This window comes from Callorhinchus milii, unplaced genomic scaffold, assembly GCF_018977255.1.
Source record: "Callorhinchus milii isolate IMCB2004 unplaced genomic scaffold, IMCB_Cmil_1.0 Scaffold5, whole genome shotgun sequence".
NCBI lineage: Eukaryota > Metazoa > Chordata > Chondrichthyes > Chimaeriformes > Callorhinchidae > Callorhinchus > Callorhinchus milii.
Window position 1 is genome coordinate 48,113,544 of NW_024704746.1, and position 22,677 is coordinate 48,136,220.

A 22,677-nucleotide genomic window follows, 5' to 3' on the forward strand; every position below is an offset into this window, starting at 1 on the left:
TGTGCTGCCCGCGACCATTTCCACCATCCGACTTCCACTCCCTCCCTCCCTCCCTTCCAGGTGAACGTCCTCCCAGGAGCCGGCGGATGGGAGGGCGCAGAGCGCAGAGCCTTTACTGCAGTCTGTCAGGAAGCTCTTACCAACCACGTCCTTAGCAACTAACCACCAGCTGCAGATAGTGACCCACATTTGGGGGAGAGAGAGGAGGGGGGGGGAGAGAGGAGGTGGGAGAGAGAGGAGGGGGGGAGACAGGAGGGGGGGAGTGGGCGTGGGGGGAGAGAGAGGAGGGGGAGAGAGGGGAGGGGGAGAGAGGGGAGGGGGAGAGAGAGGAGAGACTGGGGGGGGTTGAGAAAGGAGGGGGAGAAAGAGGGAGGAGAGAGAGGAGAGGGTGGGAGGGGGAGAGAGAGAGAGGAGAGGGTGGGAGGGGGAGAGAGGGGGGGGAGAGGGGGGGGGGAGGAGGAGAAGGGGGACGAGAGAGAAGGGGGGAGAGAGTGAGGGGGGAGAGAGAGGAGGGGGAGAGAAAGAGGAGGGGTGAAAGAGAGGAGCAGAGAGGGGCGAGAGGGAGAGAGGAGAGAGAGAATAATTGAGAGGGGGGAGGTGGAGTGTGAGAGGGAAGGGAGAGTGTGAGAAGGTGTGAGAAGGGGAATGAGAGAAATTGAGAGAGAGTGCGCGTGTGAGAGGAGAAAGAGAGAGAGAGTGCCTGAGAGGGAGGAAAAGAGAGTGTCCTCTCCCTCTCTGTGCCCCCCACCTCTGTCCTCTCTCCCCCTCTTTCTCTTCCTTCTCCCCTTCTCTTTCACCCTCTTCGTCCTCCCTCCCCCTCTCTCTCCCCTATCTCCCGAGCTCTCCTCATCTCTCTCTCCCCCCTCTCTCTCCCCCTCCTCTTCCCCTCACTCTCTCTGCCCCCTCTTTCTCCCTCCCCCTCTCTCCCTCCCGCCTCTTCTCTCTCTCTCTCTCTCCTACTCTTGCTCCCAAGTGCGAGTCACTATCTGTAGCAGGAGCTGGCGGTTAGAGATGGCGCTTACCTTCCTGACAGACTGCAGTAGAGGCTCTGCGCCGGCTCCTGTTGCTGCCCTGGGAGGATGTTCACCAGGGAGAAAGAGCGGGTTGGAATGTTGGAAATGGTCTCGGGCCGGATGTGGCCCACGGGCCGCCAACTGGCCCATGCCAGATGCGGCTAGTAGACCTTTCTCAAATAGGGAATGCGGTTCGAGGCATCCAAAATGTTGGATCGCCCTGAGTTAAAGCGATACAATAACGACAGTGCAGACCACTGATCTGGGAGCACAGCATTCTCCTCAAGTTGTCCCTTCAGTCTGGCTCTCTTGTGCATTTAATGCAAGTCCACATTGTGCTGTCCAGGCCTCTCCCCATCACCCCGTACATCACATCCCCCGTAGCTTAAATGGACGCGAGTGTTTGCTATTGCCTTTGGAGTGGGAGGTGGAGTGGGCGGATTAATGAAAATCTGAGCTGACACAACAACACTAGGGAACGAAGAGCCTCACTTTCTCACAAAGATTTTTCAGTAAAGTGAGTTATTGTACTGGAGTTCAACCTCTTTGTCGTTTCTCAAATGAATCTAGTCCTTTTTTTTAATTTGACGGGATGCGTCAACTCACCTGTCATTCATTGTTCAGTCTACACATCTTCTCTGGGCACTGCTGTATTCCCTGTGTGATTCCCTTTTCAGTCTGTACAGCTCTCCTATACAATACATGAGGGAAAATAGGTAGAGGGGTGTAGAAGAGAGAATTAGGAGGGGTGGAGGCACATGTACAGTGTAAACATGTAAATGGCATGGACCAGTTGGGCCGAATGATAATCGTCTGTATATTTGGGCCTTGCTGTAATGAATAATAATAATCCTTGCATTTGACATAGCGTCTTATCAAATCTTTGAGACCTCTCAAAGTGCTTCACAAAATATACTGTAAAGTGATTTGACTATATTTAGCTAAATGCAGTAGCCAATTGAGTACAAGTACAACAACAACTTGCACTTATATAGCGACCTCCACGCAGGGTAGGGTCTCAGAGTGTTTCAGCAGTATCTCACAAACAGTCATGGATTAAGTGACCATATTATTATTACTATTTTTTAATATCTTTTTTGAAGGGATTATTACCCCCGGAAAAGTGATCTGCCAATCGACTAACAACCGGGTTCCTATGTACTGCTAGGTAAACATTGGCGTGTGGAGTAAGGAAACCTGCCCAACTTTTTGCCCTGCCAGGAATCAAACCCAGGTCCTCTGGAGGCGAGTTCTTTAACCACTAAGCTACAGGACTCCACATTACAACCCTCTCCTCATGTTATAATGCTCCCCTACACAACACATGCACCACACATACATCAGCTCCGCTGTGTAATGGAATTATCTTTCAATGCAGTTTTCCTGGTAAATTACATTATAAGAGGTGTGACTTTTTGGACAAGCGCATATTAGAGTAAGTATTACTATTTCTTGGTTTGGAACCAGGTCAGAGATTTTATCATTGCTTTGAAGCAATTGTATTGAACTAAATTAATAAGGTGATGAGCTCATTCCTCTTGTTTTATTTCTGTTGAGAATTGTGTTTTGTTCTGAATGACAATATGTTTGTAAAAGAAGCTCCAGCAATCTGGGTATCCAAGACTGTGGATACTGCAGGTGGCTACAGTCCAAGTTATTTTAGGCAATAGTATACCTCGATGCTGAGTAAAAGCAGACTCCATCTCAGTGCTGGATAACAATAGACCCTATCTAATTGCATTGATTGATTGATTGATTCCTTGTCTGTATATACAATAATGCTGATGAAGTTCCAAGTCCCTGAGGTCACCTTGGAATACCTTACCTAATACTATGTTTAGTACTGTTGAAGTGATACCCTGGGTATTATGACAGTAAAAGAAGAGACTTTTGACTTCAACATTGCTACTGTTTTTTAAAAAAAGTACAGCAATAGGTACAACTCAACTCCACACTACAGTATTGTAATTATCTTTTCAGTGTCGCTACAATGAGAAATGTGACTACAGCAGCCTGGGCATACACAGCACATGAGCAGAGCACATGCATGGGAACCAATTCAAGAAGAAGGTCCTGGAAATTCTACTTGGGTTTAGATTTATTGAGGAATAGGAATGCGCTTAGCTGTGATTCCAACACTCCAGGCTCACACACATAATAACAACAACAACAAAATTACATTTGTAAAGCGCCTTTCACGTCGGGAAGACGTCCCAAGGTGCTGGCCAGACAGAGTTACGGACCCGAGCAGAGGGTCATGGTGGGGGAGGAGGGAGGGCAATGGGGGGAAGCAGGGAGATCGAAAGCACGGTTGAAGAGGAGGGTCTTGAGGTGGATCTTGAGGGTGGCGAGGGAGGGGGTGAGACGGAGGGACTGCAAGATGGAGTTCCAAAGGGTGGGTGCAGAGTGATGGAAGGCCTGTCCGCCGATAGTGGGGAGAGCAAGGCGGGGGACGTGAAGCAGGCCAGAGCCCGCTGAGCAGAGGGAGCAAACAGGGTGGTAGGGGGTTAGGAGGTCGGAGAGGTAGTGGGGAGTAAGACAGTGGAGGGCTTTGAAGGTGAGGACCAGGATCTTGACCTGTATCCTCTGTGTGATGGGAAGTCAGTGGAGTTGGGCAAGGATGGGGGTGATAGGGTCGCAGAGCCTAGTGTGGGAGAGGACTACAGAGTTCGAGATGATCTGCAGTCTGTGGAGGGAGGAGTTGGGAAGGCCGACAACCGGTGAGTTTGCATAGTGTTGCATAAGTATTAGCTGTTGAGAGATACTAGGCACCCATGAAACTGTGTTCCAGAGTGACATCAGGAAAGGGAAGAATCAGCATTAAAAAGAATAATACAAAGATATTTTAGAACCTCTGAATGCATTACCAACCAAAGATTGATCATAATATTTGTGGAGTAGTTGAAACTTTAAATATGTGAACTTTCTGTGTGGTTGTCATCACGTCAGGGTTATGTTGTGTGAGTAGATCAAATGAAAATCTTAAACAAGAAATCACTAACAACCTTCTCTGAATCAGCCCCCCCCCCCCCCCCCCATTAAAGCAATTCAAACTGCCTGGACTTTGAATGCTGCAGAGATCAGCCGCATTAAAGCCTCTCCCAGTGATGATTTGATTGGAATGCAAGACAGCTCAAAATCCCACTACCTCCTTCCTCTCTTTCTGCCCCCATCCTCCACTCCCCAGATCTCTCTCAGCAGCTTCACAGCTAATTGTACCCTGCAGCTTGGAGTAAGCAGGATTGCTCTGTAATTAAAGAGACATTCACTGGGGCATCTCACACAGCGGCTTATTACCTGTGTAATTTTGTGTTTGAACACATGGTGATTAGCGATGAAAATATTATTGCCCCTCTATACTTGACTGATTTAAACGACAGACACCATTTTCTACTCAGCATGAGTCCAGTGCTCTTGACAGGCCGTGTTATTGCCCCCCAGAGTCTGGAGTGTACTGCGCTGTGTGTGGTATTTCCAAAAGCTGCAAAATCAGTCCTAGATCTGAAGTAGGATAAATTTTGTTTTGTTTCCGTCCTCTATTTATTTCCTGTTTGGTCTTGAAGGCAGTAATTGGACCACAGCTCCATAGGCATACAATTAGGTACTGTGTCCAAGTGGTTGTTCTACAAATGTGAGATTTGACATTGAATGCTAAGCCAATTTTTCAACCATAGAGGGCATCACAGCCAAACCCAATCCTATCCATACAGCAGCATTTTTGCAAAAGGGCAACTCTGACTGACTGATTCCTCACTCTCTCCTACTCTCCCAAACTCAGAGTCTATGGGACTGATGGAAGCAACCCAACCGTGCCAAGGATCATCTAACTCAGCACAGATCAGAGATGGAATCTGGGACCTTCAAGGCCTGTATGGCTCAGGATCACAACCATCAAAATCTTGCCGAAAGTTGATACTGTGCTCAGCGTCTTCAAAATAAATTGGATTTCAAATAATCCCAAGATTATTCCAAGTGCATCATTATGTTTAGACAGAATGGACTGCAGACTATAACAGCCACTGTGATTATCACTATTGTTTAACATCTGATGCCCCAAATTTCTCATGATTTTAGCCTTAAGTTGATGTCTTAATAATTAAAATTTATGCAGAATTTGTGGAAATTCTCAAATTTACTTTTCACTTTGAAACCGTCTTTCCATACTTATTAATCCCTCCACTTCTTCTGTCCACAAAGACATCAATGGAGCAACTTCTTGAATCGATCAGGACTGGAGTATTTAACTTTTCATGATTGACCTGCTCACCTTGTTGGACTCATTTATCTGTTTATAAAATTATCTTGTGGGAGGGATACTGTTGTTACTGCTGATTTCCGGTTGCTTTTTGCCTTGTGAAACTTTCAGTGAATCTGGATTGGAAAATACAAACTATAGTAAGAAATTTAAGAGGGCTGTTGCCTAGGTACTATATAAATCAGGACTGAACAGATAGGCTACTTTACGATGCCATTTAAACTCTTCAGGCATGTTGTGGAATCCCTGTCATCATTTATTCTGTATAATTCAATTGTAATGTTTATGATATGATCATAAAGTATGAGAATGAAGCTCCACGTTTAGTAATTGGGCCTGAATTTCAGTCTTACATTCTTAACTCTTAGTAGATGGAAAAAATAACCGGCACTTTTATAGCTCCTGATCATATCAAAACATCTCAGAAAGGCTTAATAAGTAATTGCAGTCAAGTGAAGCAACTGTTTATATGTAGGCAAATACATTACATATAGACTGTTGGATGCCTGGGATTGATTACAAATTGAAATTTAATGGTAGTGGTGGGGTGGGGGGGATTATATATACAATGCAACTTTCCCAACTCTGCTTTGGTGCTCCCAGCCGTGCTTGTTATTACTAGGCTGAGAATTGAAGGTGGTCGACCACTGGAGATGGCTGAGTGCTGGAGAAGCTTCAGTGATGGAGAAGCTTCAGTGCTGGAGAAGCTTTAGGGCTAGAGAAGGTTTAGGGCTATAGAAGGTTTAGGGCTAGAGAAATGTTAGAGCTGGAGAAGGTTTTGTGCTGGAGATGGTTTAGTGCTGGGGATGGCTGAGTGCTGGGAAGCTTTAGTGCTGGAGAAGCTTTAGTGCAGGAAAAGTTTTAATGCTGGACATGGCTGAGTATTGGAGAAGCTTTAATATTGGAGATGGCTGAGTGTTGGAGATAATAATATTCCTTGCTTTTGATGTAGTGTCTATCATGTATTCAAGACATCTCTAGCACTTCACTGAATATGCTGTAAAGTGAATTGACTGTGTATTTAGTGGGCGAAATGACTGAGGGCTAGAGAAGCTTTAGTGCTGGAGATGGTTGAGTGCTGGAGTTGGTTGAGTGCTGGAGATGGCTTGGTGCTGCAGAAGCTTTAGTACTGGAGTTGGCTTAGTGTTAGAGAAGCTTTAGTGCTAGAGAAGCTTGCATTTGATATAGTGTCTATCATGTATTCAAGACATTTCTAGCACTTCACAGAATATACTGTAAAGTGAATTGACTATATATTTAGTGGGTGAAATGGCTGAGTGTTGGAGAAGCATTAGTGCTGGAGATAATAATAATAATAATCCTTGCATTTGATATAGCGCTTTTCATATCTTTAGATGTCTCAAAGAGCTTCACAGAATATACTGTAAAGTGAATTGACCATATATTTGTTGGCAAAATGCGGCAGCAAACAGTCGTGGATTGAAAATGACCAATTTATTATTGTTTTTTGTTTTGGAGGGATTATTATTAGGCGTGTAGAGTAAGGAAACTTGCCCAAGGTTTCGCCTGATGGCTGAGTATAGACTCCAGCAGTACCCCAACGCACCCTCTGGGTCCCCAAGCCCCTGGTCTTGCCAACCTGTCCCTAGTACTTTCCAGAATTAGGTAAGTAGAATGTGTCCCTCCAGGGAGAGAGTATGCTTTCCATTCCAACAATCTATCTCTTGGATTTCCATGTGTAAGTGGGATACATGGAAATCTCGGCTTGGTTTGGATACGCTTAAACATAGTAATGAGTTTCCGCATGTGTCGGTTGACCAATAAATTGGTAGTGAGAATGTGAACTCCAAGTTGAAGATAAGCAGGCATCATCTATATCTTTATTTTATCCTTTGTATCCGAGGGACACTGAGGCCAATTTTCATACCCCTACAACCACACTCACTGAGATTAGCTAACTCGGCATAAGATAGAATTACACCTTGCTGGTCTGAGCTCTCAGAAGCATGCACAGTCTTCCTTTAACATTAAATAGCCCAATCTTTCAATAAAAATACAGGGAGTAGAATTGATTAATTTAGTTCATTTGCTCCCCACTCCTGAGTGATTTGAAACTCACATGACCAGGTAAATTGTTCTGTGGTAAACAACAGCAGTAAACTACGCTTAAAACGCACTTTCATGTCAGGAGGATGTCTCAAGATGCTGGACATTCAAGGATTTGGACCCAAAGCAGGGGGTTGCGATCAGGGGTATGGAGGACAGGGAGGGTAATGGTAGGAGGGTGACCGAAGGCACAGTTGAAGAGAAAGGTCTTGAGATAGGCCTTGAAAGAGGCAAGAAAAGGCACGAAGGGACAGGGACTGTGGAATGGAGTTGCAAAGGGTGGGGGCAGAAAGGCTGAAGGCTCAACCGCCAATGGTGAGGTGGGCAGAGCAGAGGACATGGAGCAGGCTGGAGTCTGTTGAGCGGAGGGAGCGGATGGGTCGGTATGGAGTTAGCAGGTTGCAGATGTAGGGATAAAACACACATACAATAAAAAATTACAAAGTCTATTTAACTGTTGACCTTACAGAAATATAAATTTTTGCCCATGAAATGAGCTGACATTTCTTAGCCTAACCTTTTACGAACAAGCTATTAACAAATTCTGAGGATTTTCTGATATGGCTCTGGGCAATTTGTGGATAATTGTTGAGGACACTGACTACAGGACAGAAGGGTGAAAGGGGATTACCTTAATTCACTGTAACCTGCTGCGGTCTTTCTCAATTAATATGCAGCACGGTGATTCCATAGAAAAATTATTTTAGCAGCTGTCATGCGGCAGAACACGTGTAGACTTTAGCGCAAACAATCCTAGGTGATTGAAGCCCAGCTCAAATTACCCGAGTCTCTGCAACAGACTCGGTGTGATGCTGAGCACACATTTCAACATATCCTGTAACACCTTAACCTGGTAGCACAAAGTCACTCTTTTAGATATGTGTCATTCAGGTAGACGGCTGATTGGTTCTGATGATTTGGATATTTTAACTCTAATTAATGGTCAGATGTTTTTACATTTCAGGTGCCAGATGAAATTGTTACAGAATATACCATTTCTTTATATTTCAGCACATTTCCTCTCTGTTCTGTCCTTCCATCTATCTTCTATCTCTGTCGCTCTGTGTATAACTTTAACTGACGTCATGTTCTTATCTGCTACCGTCTCTCTCCCTCTCTCTCTTTCTCTCTGTCCCTGCAGCTCTGCAGCTTTTTAGTTCTTTGTCTCTGTTTCTCTCTCTCTCTGCTTGGGCTTTTAATCTATCTTTATCCCTTTGTGTCAGTCGTGGTATCTATCTCTTTGTCATTGTCTGTGCCCCTATTTTTGCATTCATCTTTTCCCTTACTCCCTAAATATCCATGCTACATTAGAGCCAGAGAGATTGCCCATGAGTGTAAACCTTGTACATGGATAGATCTGTGTCCCTTCAATGCTAGGTTTGATTCTGCCATGTGTGCAGGGCTGGTACAATGTAAACACCAAAGGGATCTCCAAACTCGCATCTCTTCTTTTTTTTGAAAAAAAGGTTCCCATTTCTGGCGTCTCGAAGCACTCCCAGCACGGCACAGGATAGATGCAGTCTTGTTAACACTCTTGTTGCCAATGTCTGATCAAACACTCCCAGGTCAAGCACAGGAAGATGCAATCACACTCCTGTTACACTTTTCCATCAAACACACTAAGGTCAAACACAAAACAGGTAAGAATCAGAGTGAAGCTCCTTCTATATTGGTTAATGTAACAGCCCCAATATCAGAAGAGCACCCTCCACCCCATACACACACACATATACCACTGGCTGCAGCAATATGATACCCTGATTTTGCACACCATTCCTCTCCTTTACATTCCATCCCCCTTGAGATAAAGGCCAACATCCCATCAGCTTTTTTATTAACTTTTTGTACCCGTGAGCTTGTTTTTAGTGATTTGTATACGTGGATACCCAAATCCCTTTGCTCTTTCACAGTTCTCAGTTTCTCATCATTTAGAAAATATTCTGTTTTTCTATTTTTGGATCCATAGTGGACGATCTCACACTTCCTCACATTGAATTCCATCTGCCACAGTTTTGCTCACTTACTTAATCTGTTTAAATCCCTTTGTAACTTGCTACTACCGTCTACTCAATTTACTGTGCCTCCTAACTTTGGATGTAAAACTCTCTTCATCCAAGTCATTTCCATGTAGGGGGAAAAGCTGACACCTGCTAACACTATATCGTCCTGTCCGCTACCTCCACTCAGCAGGCTCTGGCCTGCTCCACGTCCTCCCCCATCATCGGCGGTCGAGCCTTCAACCTCTCTGCCCCCACCTTTTAGAACTCCATCCCTCATTCGCTTCGCCTCACTCCCTCCCTTGCCTCCTTCAAGGCACGTCTCAAGACCCTCCTCTTCTTTGTATTGTATTTAATACTCCTCTGGCTTATTTTTAGGTTTTCCTGTACTGCTGTTTTTTTTATCCTCTTCCTCTACTGTGAAAATAGGAACAAAGTATTCATTTGACAAGCCTGCCATTTCCTTATTATCCATTATAGTTTCACCCACATATGTCTTTAATGGGCCCACAGTCCCCTTTACCACTCTTTTTCTCTTAGTGTATTTATAAAAACTTTAACTGTTGCCCTTGATATTGCACCCACTGCATTCTGTGCAGTGAGAATTGAAGATTGCAATTGTTTCTTATCAAACTGATGCTTAGGAAGCAATTTGTGCTGTGCTTTTTCTCCTTCAATTGCATCTATTTTATTCAAACTACACCCCGTCAAATTCTTTTTGTGGACCAAATGCTAAGCGAGATACAAGCCTAAATATAGTTTGATTTTTTTCAGTCTTTGCCTATTCTTCAAAAACATTTTGCAGGTTTAACTCTTCGAATTCTAAACAATACTCACAACCTAATACAAACTATGTGTTTTGCTGTACTGCATTCTCAATGTATCCAAGTGATTTTTTTATACACTAAACTGGGTGTGCAGAAGGGACAGAAACCTTGGAACATATTCAACTGCAACCCATGTATTGGAGAGGGATAAATCTTGGGATTTACCCAATTGAGGCAAATACGTTGGATAGATTAGAGCCTTGACATTCATGCACACACTCACAATTTTCTGCCTGGTGTTCAGTAGCTTAACAGCTGGAGTTATTGCACTACAATATTAATAACATATTAATTTCACTTCCGGAGGCCATTCTAAAGTGCTTCACAAGATTTAGTCTAAAGTGGAGTGATTGTATATTTTTTGTGCGAACACGACATCCAATTTGTGCACAGCAACATCCCACAAGCAGCATCATGTGAATGATCAATTTTATTTTGGGGATTGTTGGCCAGGATAGCGAGGATAAACTCCCTTCAACTTTCAAATAATGCCATGGGATCTTTAATAACCACCTGAACAGTGAAATGGGGGCTTGGTTTAATGTCTCCTCCAAAAATGCAGTATAACCCCAGCACTGGAGTGTCAGCATAGAATATTCTAGCTGTACCCACCTGTTGCAGCTTTGCTTGCAACCAAAGGATCCAATATGGAATGTAGATTGACACAGAGACAGACACACAGACAGACATTTCATCATTATTAATATAGATAGATTAGTATTATATCAAATTGTATATATAAGGGGGGAGGGGTTAAATTTCAGTGGGGAAGGGCTAAACCCCAACTTGAGCCCCAGGCTTTACTCTCTCCAGCTCGTCATTGCTAGGTTGCAGCGTGGAGGAACCCGGAAACCCAGTGGCCTCACTGAGCAAACTGCCATGCGCCACTGACCCAACTCCAACATGGTGCCGCCCAGCCCGGGGCCGCCCAGGAGCAGAAGGAAAAGCAGCCAAACGGCTGGCATCAACTCCGCTCGAGGAAACTTCCACCTCACCACTGCCAGGCTTCATCTGAGTGCGTGCGGGCTGTGTGTGTACGTGCTCTGTGATCCACACTTCCACAGTGCCACTGTGAGTTGGCGTGGCCACCAGGTGTAACTGCACCGCAAAATGCAAAACTTGCATACAGGTGATGAACTTGTTTAGGTCACAGTTCATCAACAATATGAGATCCCAAAAAACTAATATGCCCAGGACACTCCCAGTTGTAAGAAGTTTCCGATAAGGTATAAATCATGTCTCTATGTCAATCGGTTATTGAGATCTTGGTTGTTACACACACATACATTGTCATTTTATTAGTATAGATGAGTTCCAAGTCCTGATGTGGGGCTTGAACCCTAAACCTTCTGACTCTGAGGTGAGAGTACTACCAAGAGAGCCAGGCTGGTGCACAAATTCTACATAGATTCTATAAAACATTTTAATTCACACAATCAAACTTGTTCGCCTTTTTTTTTGCAAAAATGAATTAAATTGTCATTAAAGTAATGCAGAATGTGTGACCTTGAAAAAAGTTTGCCTGGAATTAAAATTAAATCTTGTAAAAGTTAATGAAATGAAAATGCGTTCTGATTATTCTTATTTAAACAGCTGTGAGCAATTGATCTTCCAAACACCAGCAAGGAATACCTTCAAACACGCAGGAAATGAAATCAGGATACACTCTGTAGATATTCAAATGTGGCTTGCCCATGCATATTGATGCTTTCATTTACATAATGTTTTGGACTAATTATGTTTCTAAACATACTGTTACCTGAATGAATTACTAAACTCCCTCTGCCCTTCTGATGTTTGGCTTATCCTTCAAAGATCCAGAGAAACTTTTTTCCAAACAGATATATCAAGTAGATTCTGGGCATATGATATAGTGCAACTATTTGTGTACCTATATCAGTGATAGTCCACTCATCCTACATAACTTTATTTTCATTTGCAAAATTTCCTACAATAAAGGACTTGTGTTTATATAGCGCCTCTCATGGAGGATAGCGTCCCAGAGCGCTTGACAGTGACGGAGCGCAATGCCAAGCCAGGGGGAGGTGACCGCTTGTGAGGCAAGTCCTCTAACCACTGAGCTACAGGACTCCACTGGTCCTGTTCAAGTGGTGAAACAGAGGGTACGAGGGACATGCAGAAGGCTAGAGACAATGGGTATCAGTGTAAAAATAGATCCCAATATCATGAGAGTTTCAACATTTTATCATTATCCATCTTCCTGTTTGAGGATGTAATGGCTCCTGTTGGCTTGTTTTCCATTAATACTTCAATACAGGATGTTTGCATGTGGAGTTGCCAAATGTTGAAGTATAAGCTTCAGTGCAGAACTACTGCCATTTGTCTGCATGGCCCTGACAAAATCAGCAAAAGAGGTGCCTTTCAGAAGGTTGTGTTAAACAATATGTTGAAATATACTTCAAGACCTCTGGATTTGTATCTTAAAGTATTATAAGGATTAGCTTTCAAAAATTAACACAAAGCTGCCTTGGTGATGTCTCATTAAGTTCAATTGGTTGACTGTTCTTGACAGCTTGTCTTGGTGCTGCTATCACTCTGCTATTTAATTCCCTAATATGTGTGCATCTTGTTACTGATGGTGAAAGGTTCATTATTGCTGCAATAGCGTTTTCCCCACAGAAATGCTTGGTCTTAGTTGTGGCACATGGGGAACATCTCCTTGTCTGTTCAAGTAACTCCAATGGATGGTTAAAGAACAAGAAAAGCAGAGCCTGAGATCTGAGATGCCTAACTGCTCCTGTTAGCTGGTGAGATATTAATGGATTAAGGAGACTTGAGAAGAAGAGAAGAAAGAGAAAAATTAAATAACTAAATATATTGCAATGCATTGTTGCCCAGATTTTTGTCAGGTTAATCCTAAATACAACAACAAATTACATTTATAGAGTGCCTTTCACGTTATGAGGATGTCCCGAGGCCCTGGACAGTCAGGGGTTTGGACCTGAGCACGGAGTTGCGTCTGGAGGGGCAGGGAGGGTATGGGTTGGAGTGTGACCGAAGGCGAGGTCAAAGGGGAGGGTCTTGAGACTTGCCTTGAAGAAGGCAAGGGAGGGAGCAAGGCAAAGTAGATGGAGTTCCAAATGGTTGGGGCAGAACGGCTGAAGGCCTGACCGCTGTTGGTGGGGCAGGCTGCGTGGAGAGAGTGGACAGGTTAATTCGGTGTTAGCTGGTCACAGAGGTAGGAAGGAGCAAGGCCATCGAGGGCTTTTAAGGCGAGGACAAAGATTTTGATTCTATCCTCTGGGGAATGGGGAGCCAGTGGAGCCGGGCGAGTGTGGGGGTGCTAGGGTCACGGAGCCTGGAGTGAGAGACGACACAAGATGCAGAGTTCTGAATGATCAGCAGCTTGTGGAGGGAAGAGTTCGGGAAGCTGAGAAGCAGAAAGTGGGGTAGTCAAGCCTGTATGTAACAAATGCTTAATCATAATATCAGAGTTTTTTTAGGAAGCAGTAAAGGTCGTCAGAACCCACAAGCCTGCCCCTTTTTGAGTTATCTCAATTTCTAACTAAAGTATTTGCTTTCTCACCATAGTTTCCAATCCTTTTATTGTGTAAATACATACCCAGTTGCCTCCTGAATTTATTTATTCTCGGTGCTTCAATGACCTTGTCCAGTAATGTGTTCCACAAGTCTTTATGTGACAATATTCCTTTCTGCTAACATCTTGACTTTAACTTGTATCTCCTGGTAGCTCTTCATTGTCACAACCAGTTTGCCTGTGCAGTCTGTATTATCGATCCCTGAAAGTCTCTTTTCCAAATATAACAAACCCAATCTTCTTCTTTTCCTTCTAAAATAGGAGGAAACATAGCCCTGAAATTTCTCATGCTCTTGGCCTTAAGCCCATTATCTTCAAATTTTGATTGTGCTGATTTATGGAAAATTCTTAAATGTGCTCTCAGGAGCTGTTGTCTCATTTTCAAAAAAAAATCTATTATTACTTTTTGATGTGACAAAATGACATCTATAAAAATACATGTTCGGGCATTTTTCAGGACTGAATCTACATATGTTTAAAGTCATTCCATTCAAAAAAAATGAAAGTACTTAATTATATTTGCTAGTAGGGGATTTATTAATATGCAAATACCTATTATTTATGCTCTACAGAAAAATTAACAATTAAGTTTCCTACCTGTTTATTTAGTTTAGTTGGTATATTGTTATTCTATATTTTAGAATTCCATTTTTTTCCACCGTACAACCAATTGTGTGGTATCACAGAATATGCTATTGTGATACTGTATATTATTATGGTAATCTCCCTGTTAATATGCATTGATTGGTGTAGCATATTATAATTAACTCCATTCCAGCTAGATTCAGAATAAATAATATAATCATGAGAGAAGTGTCAGGATTTTGATATTTGAAGAGAATTGAATAGGTATTAGCTTAAAGGTGTACTGCTCCACCATGGGTAGATAGGCTTTCAGTCTGTCGATCCTGGAGTTCCCCCCATTTAGATCCCACCCTCAACTTATTCAAGTCGGTCTCGACTTGAGACCTCTTTGGCCACGCTTTCTGTCTTCTTTCTTCACCCCACCCCCCCCACCACAACTCGGTTGCTACCCCCAAGCTATTTTTGTTTATTGCCTTTGGATGTCCTCCCAATGCAAAAGGCACTATTTAAATGTAAATTTGCATTGTATTGTTTTGTCTCCTTGGGAAAGTCTAGCTGATATAAAGTGGTACCAAAAACCATAATATTACCCTTGTCCACCATCCAGACAAACCTAAAATATAACCATAAACATCTGAAACCTCTTCACAGGAGATTGCTGTGAAGGGTAGTGACTGTGTTTTTCTGCGCTGAAAGACTATCAGATTCTGTGACAATTTTTTTAAGACAGCGCGTGCTAATACAACATGGGGGACTCATTCTGCAGGCGTTATTGAGTCTGACAGCGGCATTATCATGCACAAATAAAACGTAAATCACTATTGAAGCAGCTAGAGTAAATGACTCTAATTGAACTCATTTCACTGTGAAGCGCAACAACTCCTCCAGATTTTCCAGGCCATCTCATCAGCACTTAATAATGACTAATGAAACCAAGGCACTGGATAACTATACGTGATGGAGTAAAAAATGACAACTGTGGCCTGTTTGCCTATCGCAAATTAAAACCTTTCGTGCATTAAGCGGGTCTTCTCTTTTGGACAGGTTCTTCTGATAATGTGAATTGGGCCAGCAATCATACTTCTAATTAACCTAAGAGAATTGTTTATCATTACTGGATGACCTGTTTCTCACAACCACACTCACTCCTCAGAAATTTATAGACATTTGCTTATTGACTGTTTGTGGGACACTGTTGTGCGCAATTGGCTGTGTCGTTTCGCCCACAAAATAGACAGTCAATTCACTTTACAGTATATTCTGTGAAGTATGTTGAGACGTCTCGAAGATGTGATAAGGCGCAATATCAAATGCAAGGATTATTATTATTATTTAAAGGTAATATGATCTAACGTTTGATCATACCTGATCCAGGAGTGCTTGAATGAGACAGTCTGAGGGGAGCTTTACTCTGATCTGGTTTTGTACCTGATCTGGGAGTGCTTGATAGGGCAGTATGGAGGGATAAAATATTCTTTCCTGGGTCTTTGGAAACACCAAATCCCTGCGTGAGTGAAGGATTCAACAGTAACATTAAAACAACCACATTGCTCTTCTGAGCTGCAGTCAGGCAAAACCTATGGAAACTGTCCTGATTACTTCAGACGTTGGAGGTTTCAATTATTTGATGGAATCATTTCCTCACTCATAGTTATTAGGTGAACATTATTGTCACTCAGTGTTTTCATCAGTTTATTTGACAGAAGGAAAAAAATCGTTTAGGTAGCAAAATAAAATAGTGAATTCTACTTCAGATATCAAAGGGAGGTGATGATCCATCGTGAGACATTTATGAAGGGAGTTTCATGAAAAGAATCACGCTATCAAACCACATTTGTGAAGAGAGTCTGATTCTCTGAGCTATCAGACACCGAGGATGGGTTATCAGTGACTAAGCTGGACTATCAGTCATTGAGCTGGACTATCAGTCATTGAGCTGGAGTATCAGTCACTGAACTGGACTGTCAGTCACTGAGCTGGACTATCAGTCACTGAGCGTGGACTATGTCATCTAACGTGATCTATTGTTCAATGAGAGTAGGTTTCGAGTCCTTTGCACCTATACAGTATAGAGGTCGCTTTTAAAATAACTATACAATACAGGGTCACTTTTAAAGTAACAAAATGATACAGAGATCACTGTTAGAGTAATTAAATAGCACAGAGGTCATTTTTAAAGTAACTATACAGTACAGAGGTCACTTTGAAACTATATTATTTTGGGAGAAGTAGTGAATAGTATTTCAGTCAACATTAAGGATGGATTTAGCAAAGCTTGTGGAGGATAAACCTGCAAAAGCTGTGCTCGTGTACTTTGGTGACTTTTTTCTTGACATATGTGCAACATAGACATAGCCTGTGTGCAGCAATATACAATTGGTAATGAGCTTTTCTGGAGTTGAGTGATTCCGCTGATCCCAGGTTTCTGTTTATTCATATTAAACACTAAATATAGTTTTTAATATGAATGGAAAAGTATTCCCCCTAGCTTCTCCTTCCCACTTAAACTAAATCAAAAGCCACTTTAAGCAATGTTTTACTGCTGAAGTGACCACAGTTGACTGCTAAGGAGTTTACATATTCAGCTGAAAGCCAGTCCTCAAAGGGTGTGCAACGGTTATTATTGAATTATTATTCAATCACACTCTGCTGAAAGCAGTACACCACAGTGCAATGAAGTGCTTGCTGTTTTGTAGCTATGCTCAGAGTAGCAGAAGTTAAAATTGTAAAAGCAGGTTATTTCACTAACTAGTGTGTAGGCTATATCTAGAATATAGGAGAACAGTAAACTCAATACTAAGCAATGAGAAATAAATGCTAAAATGCCTTTTTTTTCTCTTGCTCTGTATTCTCCATATCTCTGTGTTTCTCTATCACTCTTTCTCTGTATATTGCTCATTTTCTCTGTCTATTCCTCTCTATACTCCCTTGCTATCTCTCTTTCTCCTTCATGTTTATCGCACCAAGTGATGAATCCAGGTGCTGACAGTAGCCCACATGACTATTTTACATCAAATCCCATCAGGGCACAGTCGCCTGTCTTCTCTCTGTGACTAGAAGCCCTATCGGGCAAAGCATGTTGGCTCAGCTGGTGCCAAGAATGGGGCTGATCACTAACTGAGATTGGTGTCAAGGACGGGAACTCCCTGCGCAATGAACCAGGCAGACGTCAAAGATTGTATCAGCCATTCACACCCCAGTTTTAGCGCACACCCTCACTCCCCAGTGTAATGTAGAATCCTCCCCCAGTGCAGCAAAACGCCCAAGCCCATGAAGCATAGTTCCCCAATACAGAATTGGCCTCTCAGTTAGCATAATATCTCATTTCAGCATAGTCCTTCAAAGTGCAGCATAAGTCCTTTGAGAACACAAACCCACTCACCCATGCAGTATGTCAACCAATCTCTATGCAGCATAACGCTCCCCATGCAGAAACTTTTTATAACTCTCTCTCTTCATTGTCATTTAATCCAAGTGGATTTTTACTACTGAGATACTTCTTCGGGGGAGATTCTCTCAGCTTTTTTTCCATTACAAGCACATGTAACCAAAGCCACTGCACTTAGCAGCAAGAATAATTTCTCATCCCCTATTTCATGCCTGCTAGAGATGCTAAATTGAACTGTTCGTCTCCCTATGTTATTCTCAAAGAAAGTTACATATCCTCTTTTAGATATTCAGATCAGATGCTATATACCTGCTGAATACAGGAAATAGCTGTAAAGGGGGTTATCGCATCTAAACCCATTATAAGGATACATTGACAGATTCATCGCACCCAGAGAGAGAATGAAGCAGAGTAACTTCTCTCAGGTTTGTAAATTTCCTATGGTCTAAGTCAGAGACAGTCATTGATTGACTTACAGTTCATCGACCTACAGTTCAAGATTATGCAGAATTTTGGAAAATCCTTTGCCGCATTCTTTTGGAAGCCAAATTTCTACATTTTTTAAAAAAAAGTATCTTCCGGGAAGAACAGCTCTGACAGTTGAGGTGCAGTGAGGCCAAAAGATAAACAAACTGAGCATTGAAAGACAAAATAAAATAAAAATGTGACTCGTGCATTCAGGTTATTGGACTATGCGTACATTTAAAATGTGCAGGACCTCAGAGTTTAGATTTTTGATACAAAATGGTGCAGATTATGGACTCCACTGAGCTGAAACTCTGCTCACCAATTTATCTGACAATTTTGACAATTTGGCAGTGCAATGGTAAAATTCCATTAGTGTCAACAGCGACAATGTATCCACATGTACTGCTGGCCATAATTTCAGCCCATATGGCTTGAGTTGGGCCACGAATGTCACCCACATTGATTGGAGAGACCAGGAGAAGAGCAAGTTCGCTCTTAGATTTTTTTTGTTCAGCCAGATGCCTGACACCTGCGGAACCCATCACCATGCTTAAGAATATCCATGTATAGATATTCCATGAACGCCACGTGCATATCGTAAGTCCCCAGTCTGGAATGGAATATGCACTCCTCCCCAGAGAGAAGGGTGCACCCTGGTTAACTACTTCTGGAGAGTATTAGGTTCAGTTTGGCAAGAGCCAAGGCTTGGCTCCCAAGAGCATGGTGTGCACTGGGGTAACGCTGGAGTTTAACCAGCTAAAACAGCGTACTTGCCATTTAAAGCAATGTCCAGCAAGCTGCCCATTGTTAGGCAGCTTGCACCAACCTGACCACTAGAGCTTTGATTTGGGTGAAACCAGGAGCTGAGTGGGAAGAATCTCTGGCCCCAGTGATTTTCTCTGCCCCCTCCAAGACATGTGGATGAGCTAGGCTATCATCAGCAGTGCCCTGGAGTACTGCAGAGTCACCTGGCTCAGGAACCAGACTAACAAGACCACCAGAAAGAATTGACTCAATTGCAATATTCCGTTGCCAAACATTACACCTTGAAGCCAGTTTAACTCTGAGGAGACCTACAACAACGCGATGGAAAGGCAACGTCACTGTTGTGAGGAGAGAGGAGGTCAGAGAGGTAAGGGGGGGGGGGTTGCAGAGGAGTGGAGGGATTTGAAGACAAGGGTGAGGATCTTGAAGTCGATCCTCTCTGGGACAGGCAGCCAGTGCAGTCTGACAAGGACTGGGGTAATCGGGGAGGGAAACCTTACTTACCAATCCTCAAGGAGACAGAGCAGGACTATGTTTACATGCAATTATACTAGTATGAAATTAGTTCCCCTCTAGAGATGGATTTCTAAATCCACTCTAGAATTTGTCGCATCACATTCAGACCCAATACATGATATCAGCTTGAAATCAGATTAGAAGAAACATTATGCTCACTGGAAAATCCTATGTGACACGACAGAACTTGAAAATTACAACTAATTGACCACAATATACATTAGATGCTGCCATTTAAAGCTATGCAATTTTAGCTGGTTAGAATCCAGCATTCGCCCAATCCACACTCTGGGGTTCCCAAGCCTTGGCTTGTAGAACGAGAGGACGCAGCCTACAATTGAAGGGGGGTAAATTCAGAACAAATCTGTGGAAGCACGACTTCAGTGAGGGAGTAGTGAACTTATGGAACAGGCTCCCTAGGGAGACGGAGGAAGCAGAAAATGTTTGTTTCAAGAACAAATTAGATAGATTTCTGCTAGAAAACAATATCTCAGGATACAGTGTATAGTTTGGGACAAGACATGTCAAGCACTGCCAAGATGGTGGAAGGCGAACTAGATGGACCATGGTCTTCTTTCACCTAGTAAATGCTTATGTTCTTATGTTGCTGCTGGTGCTGAGACAGAATCTTCATTGAGACAGACAACTTTGCCAGAACCAAATAATTGAATCCCCTCACATTGCAGAGCTAAGCAGGCAGCTTCAAGTCATTACCATTACAAAAGCTGGGTCCCTCACTCCAAATGCATCCTCTTCATCCTCGTCATACAATCAAGCAGAACCCCACTGAGAGCTGGCACTGGAAATTAAATCTTAATTGCTTCTCTTCTGCTGCATTATTTTGTTCTTCGTGACTGCTATGGAATTAATCTGGCATGTCCAGGGAATCTGATTGCTGTGATTAAGATCATTGTCTACTCAAGCGGCTATGATATAGGGTACTGGTGGTTTGGAGACAGATCTGCACCCACAATCCAAGTTAAAGTTGTGGTCAGCCAATTAGCACAGGAAGAAAGCTCTTCCTCAATCTCTTCCTCAATTTCTTATTCCTCCATTACTCATATTCTTCTGCAGGATGCTTTGGGACATCATTTAGCAAACACAGGCCTTAGGGTCAGGGACTTCTATATGAATTCCAAAGGAATTTTCAAATGTTTCTTCTTCACTCTCACATCTAGAACATTTCAATTATGTTTGAATTACTTGGATCTAATTATTCTTCCTGATGCTCACTATGTGTGACACGGTTTAGGTAAAGTTAGATCTGTCTTTCGTTTAATGAAGCAAAGAGTCAGATTAATTCCCTTTCATAAATCCCAATCTTATTTATTCTTGTGCCCCTCCACCATTCCCGAGCTCAGAAAGCATGCAGGGAGTTTGGTCCCACATGGCGGGCTGCCTAGACTGCTCTTAGTTTGTCTTGTTGGAGGTACTTGTCACTTACTCTCTCACGTTATCCACAGCTTCCATTACTCTCTTTGCAATGTAAACAGCCTGTATTACTCTCTCACACCGTAAACAACTTGCATACTATAAATTAATGAATTTCTGAAACAGTTGCATTCATCTTGCCCGTTCGCCCCCCATGTTATCGGCACAATTCAGTGCTCTGAGCGCTATGATTAAAGACTGAAAAGGATTCGCTGCCAGAGTTGCCCCTCTCCATCTGTCGGAGAATAACTGGGTCTTGTGATGGAGACTGAGCACAGCTGCGCTCTTTCACCCATACGGATGGAATTCAGTAGAGTGTTGGAGCATTGCAGAAATTAATTTACTATTATGCTTATCAATATTGAATTCCATGTACAGTGCTCAGACTACATTACCACAGGTGCTTTCTGTCAAAACATCTTCTGGGCTCTGTGATACCTACTTCGGACTGAATTATCAGTTTTTTTTTGCCATGAGAAATATACACACCTATGGCAGGGGTCAACTGCTCTTTGCTGGCGGATGTTCACTTGCACTTATTTTAGGAGCAAACACATCCATTGGTTTTCTGCCCTCCCACATCATGTTCAGTATATTAAACAATCAAGTTACGATCCTCAGGAGACAATAGGTGAAGTTCTGGTTAATATGTTTTAAAGTTCTATTAATACTGGAGTTGAGGTTTAGAGAGAATGAATGTTATAAATAAATACAAAATATTTGTCGCATTTGATATCTCACTTATCTTACTGAGAATATCTCAAAGCAATTCACATAATTTCTGCAAAGTGTAGTGACTGTATAAATTTGTAAGCAAACACAGCAGCTGATTTGCACAAAAGTTCTACACACAGCCATAAACTGATTGACTAGTTTTATCTGAAGCATTGTTGGCCAGAAAAACGTAAGAGACTCCCTTCTCTATAACAACAATAACTTTCATTTATATAGAGCAGGATAGCCTCTCAGAAGTGCTTGACAGAAGCGGAGCACAACACCGAGCCGAGGGGAAGGGGGGAGGGTGACTGTAGGCACGGTCGAATAGGAGGGTCTTCAGGCACGATCTGAAGATGGGGCAGGAAGGGGATGGAGGAAGAGTGTTCCAGAGTTTTGGTGTTTAGTGGCTGAAAGGGCCACTGATGGTGGAACAGAGGACACAGGGGATGTGCAGGAGGCCGGAGCCAGTCGAGCGGAGGAAGCAGGTAGTGGGTTGGTGAGTAATCAGGTCAGAGAGGTAGGGAGGTACCTCTTTCCTGTTATTCACAAATGGAGTGAGATGTGAGGCTGGAAATTATGGATCACTTATTCTAACACTTGAGAACATTGTACAGGAACCTGGCAATCTCATTCAGAAAAGTCACAAATGTGATATGTGTGGTGGAGGTGCAATTTGATGTTGAGAGCTCCTGGACATTATTGGAGCAGTATAGAGAAGGCTTTATTCTGTCTGTAACGTATGCCATATCTGATCTGGGAATCCTTGATACTGACAACAAGATGTCAAAGATGAGAAACAATTTTTTTTAACAGTAGTGTCAAAAAAGAGTCTATTCCTGTTTTCAACACATGTACTGAGACTAGAATCTAGTTGCAACTATGCCTTTCACACAAGACTGAAGATGCAGTCTTTATTGTTCATGTGTGAAAGCTGGATTTTTTATTCTTACCACTCATTACGTGTCTGGGATATTGAGAACGACTGCTGGGACTCTGGCTTAGACAGGTACTTATGCACTAGAATGTCCAACTGAGTCATATTATTATTATTATAATGCCACTTCTCATCAGCAGTACCATCCTAGTAGC

The 22,677-nt window shown here is 42.7% G+C and overlaps 1 protein-coding gene across 1 annotated transcript in view; it reads left to right on the forward strand.

Annotated features, from left to right (window-relative positions):
- The window catches only part of LOC103181819 (IQ motif and SEC7 domain-containing protein 3), a 57,721-nt gene extending 52,070 nt beyond the window's left edge, over positions 1-5,651 (forward strand). Inside the window, exon 3 of the mRNA XM_007898530.2 lies at positions 4,792-5,651. Within this exon, the coding sequence (XP_007896721.2) occupies positions 4,792-4,840 (49 nt within the window). The 3' untranslated portion in view covers positions 4,841-5,651. The remainder of the gene's footprint in view (positions 1-4,791) is intronic.
- Positions 5,652-22,677: the final 17,026 nt, after the last annotated feature.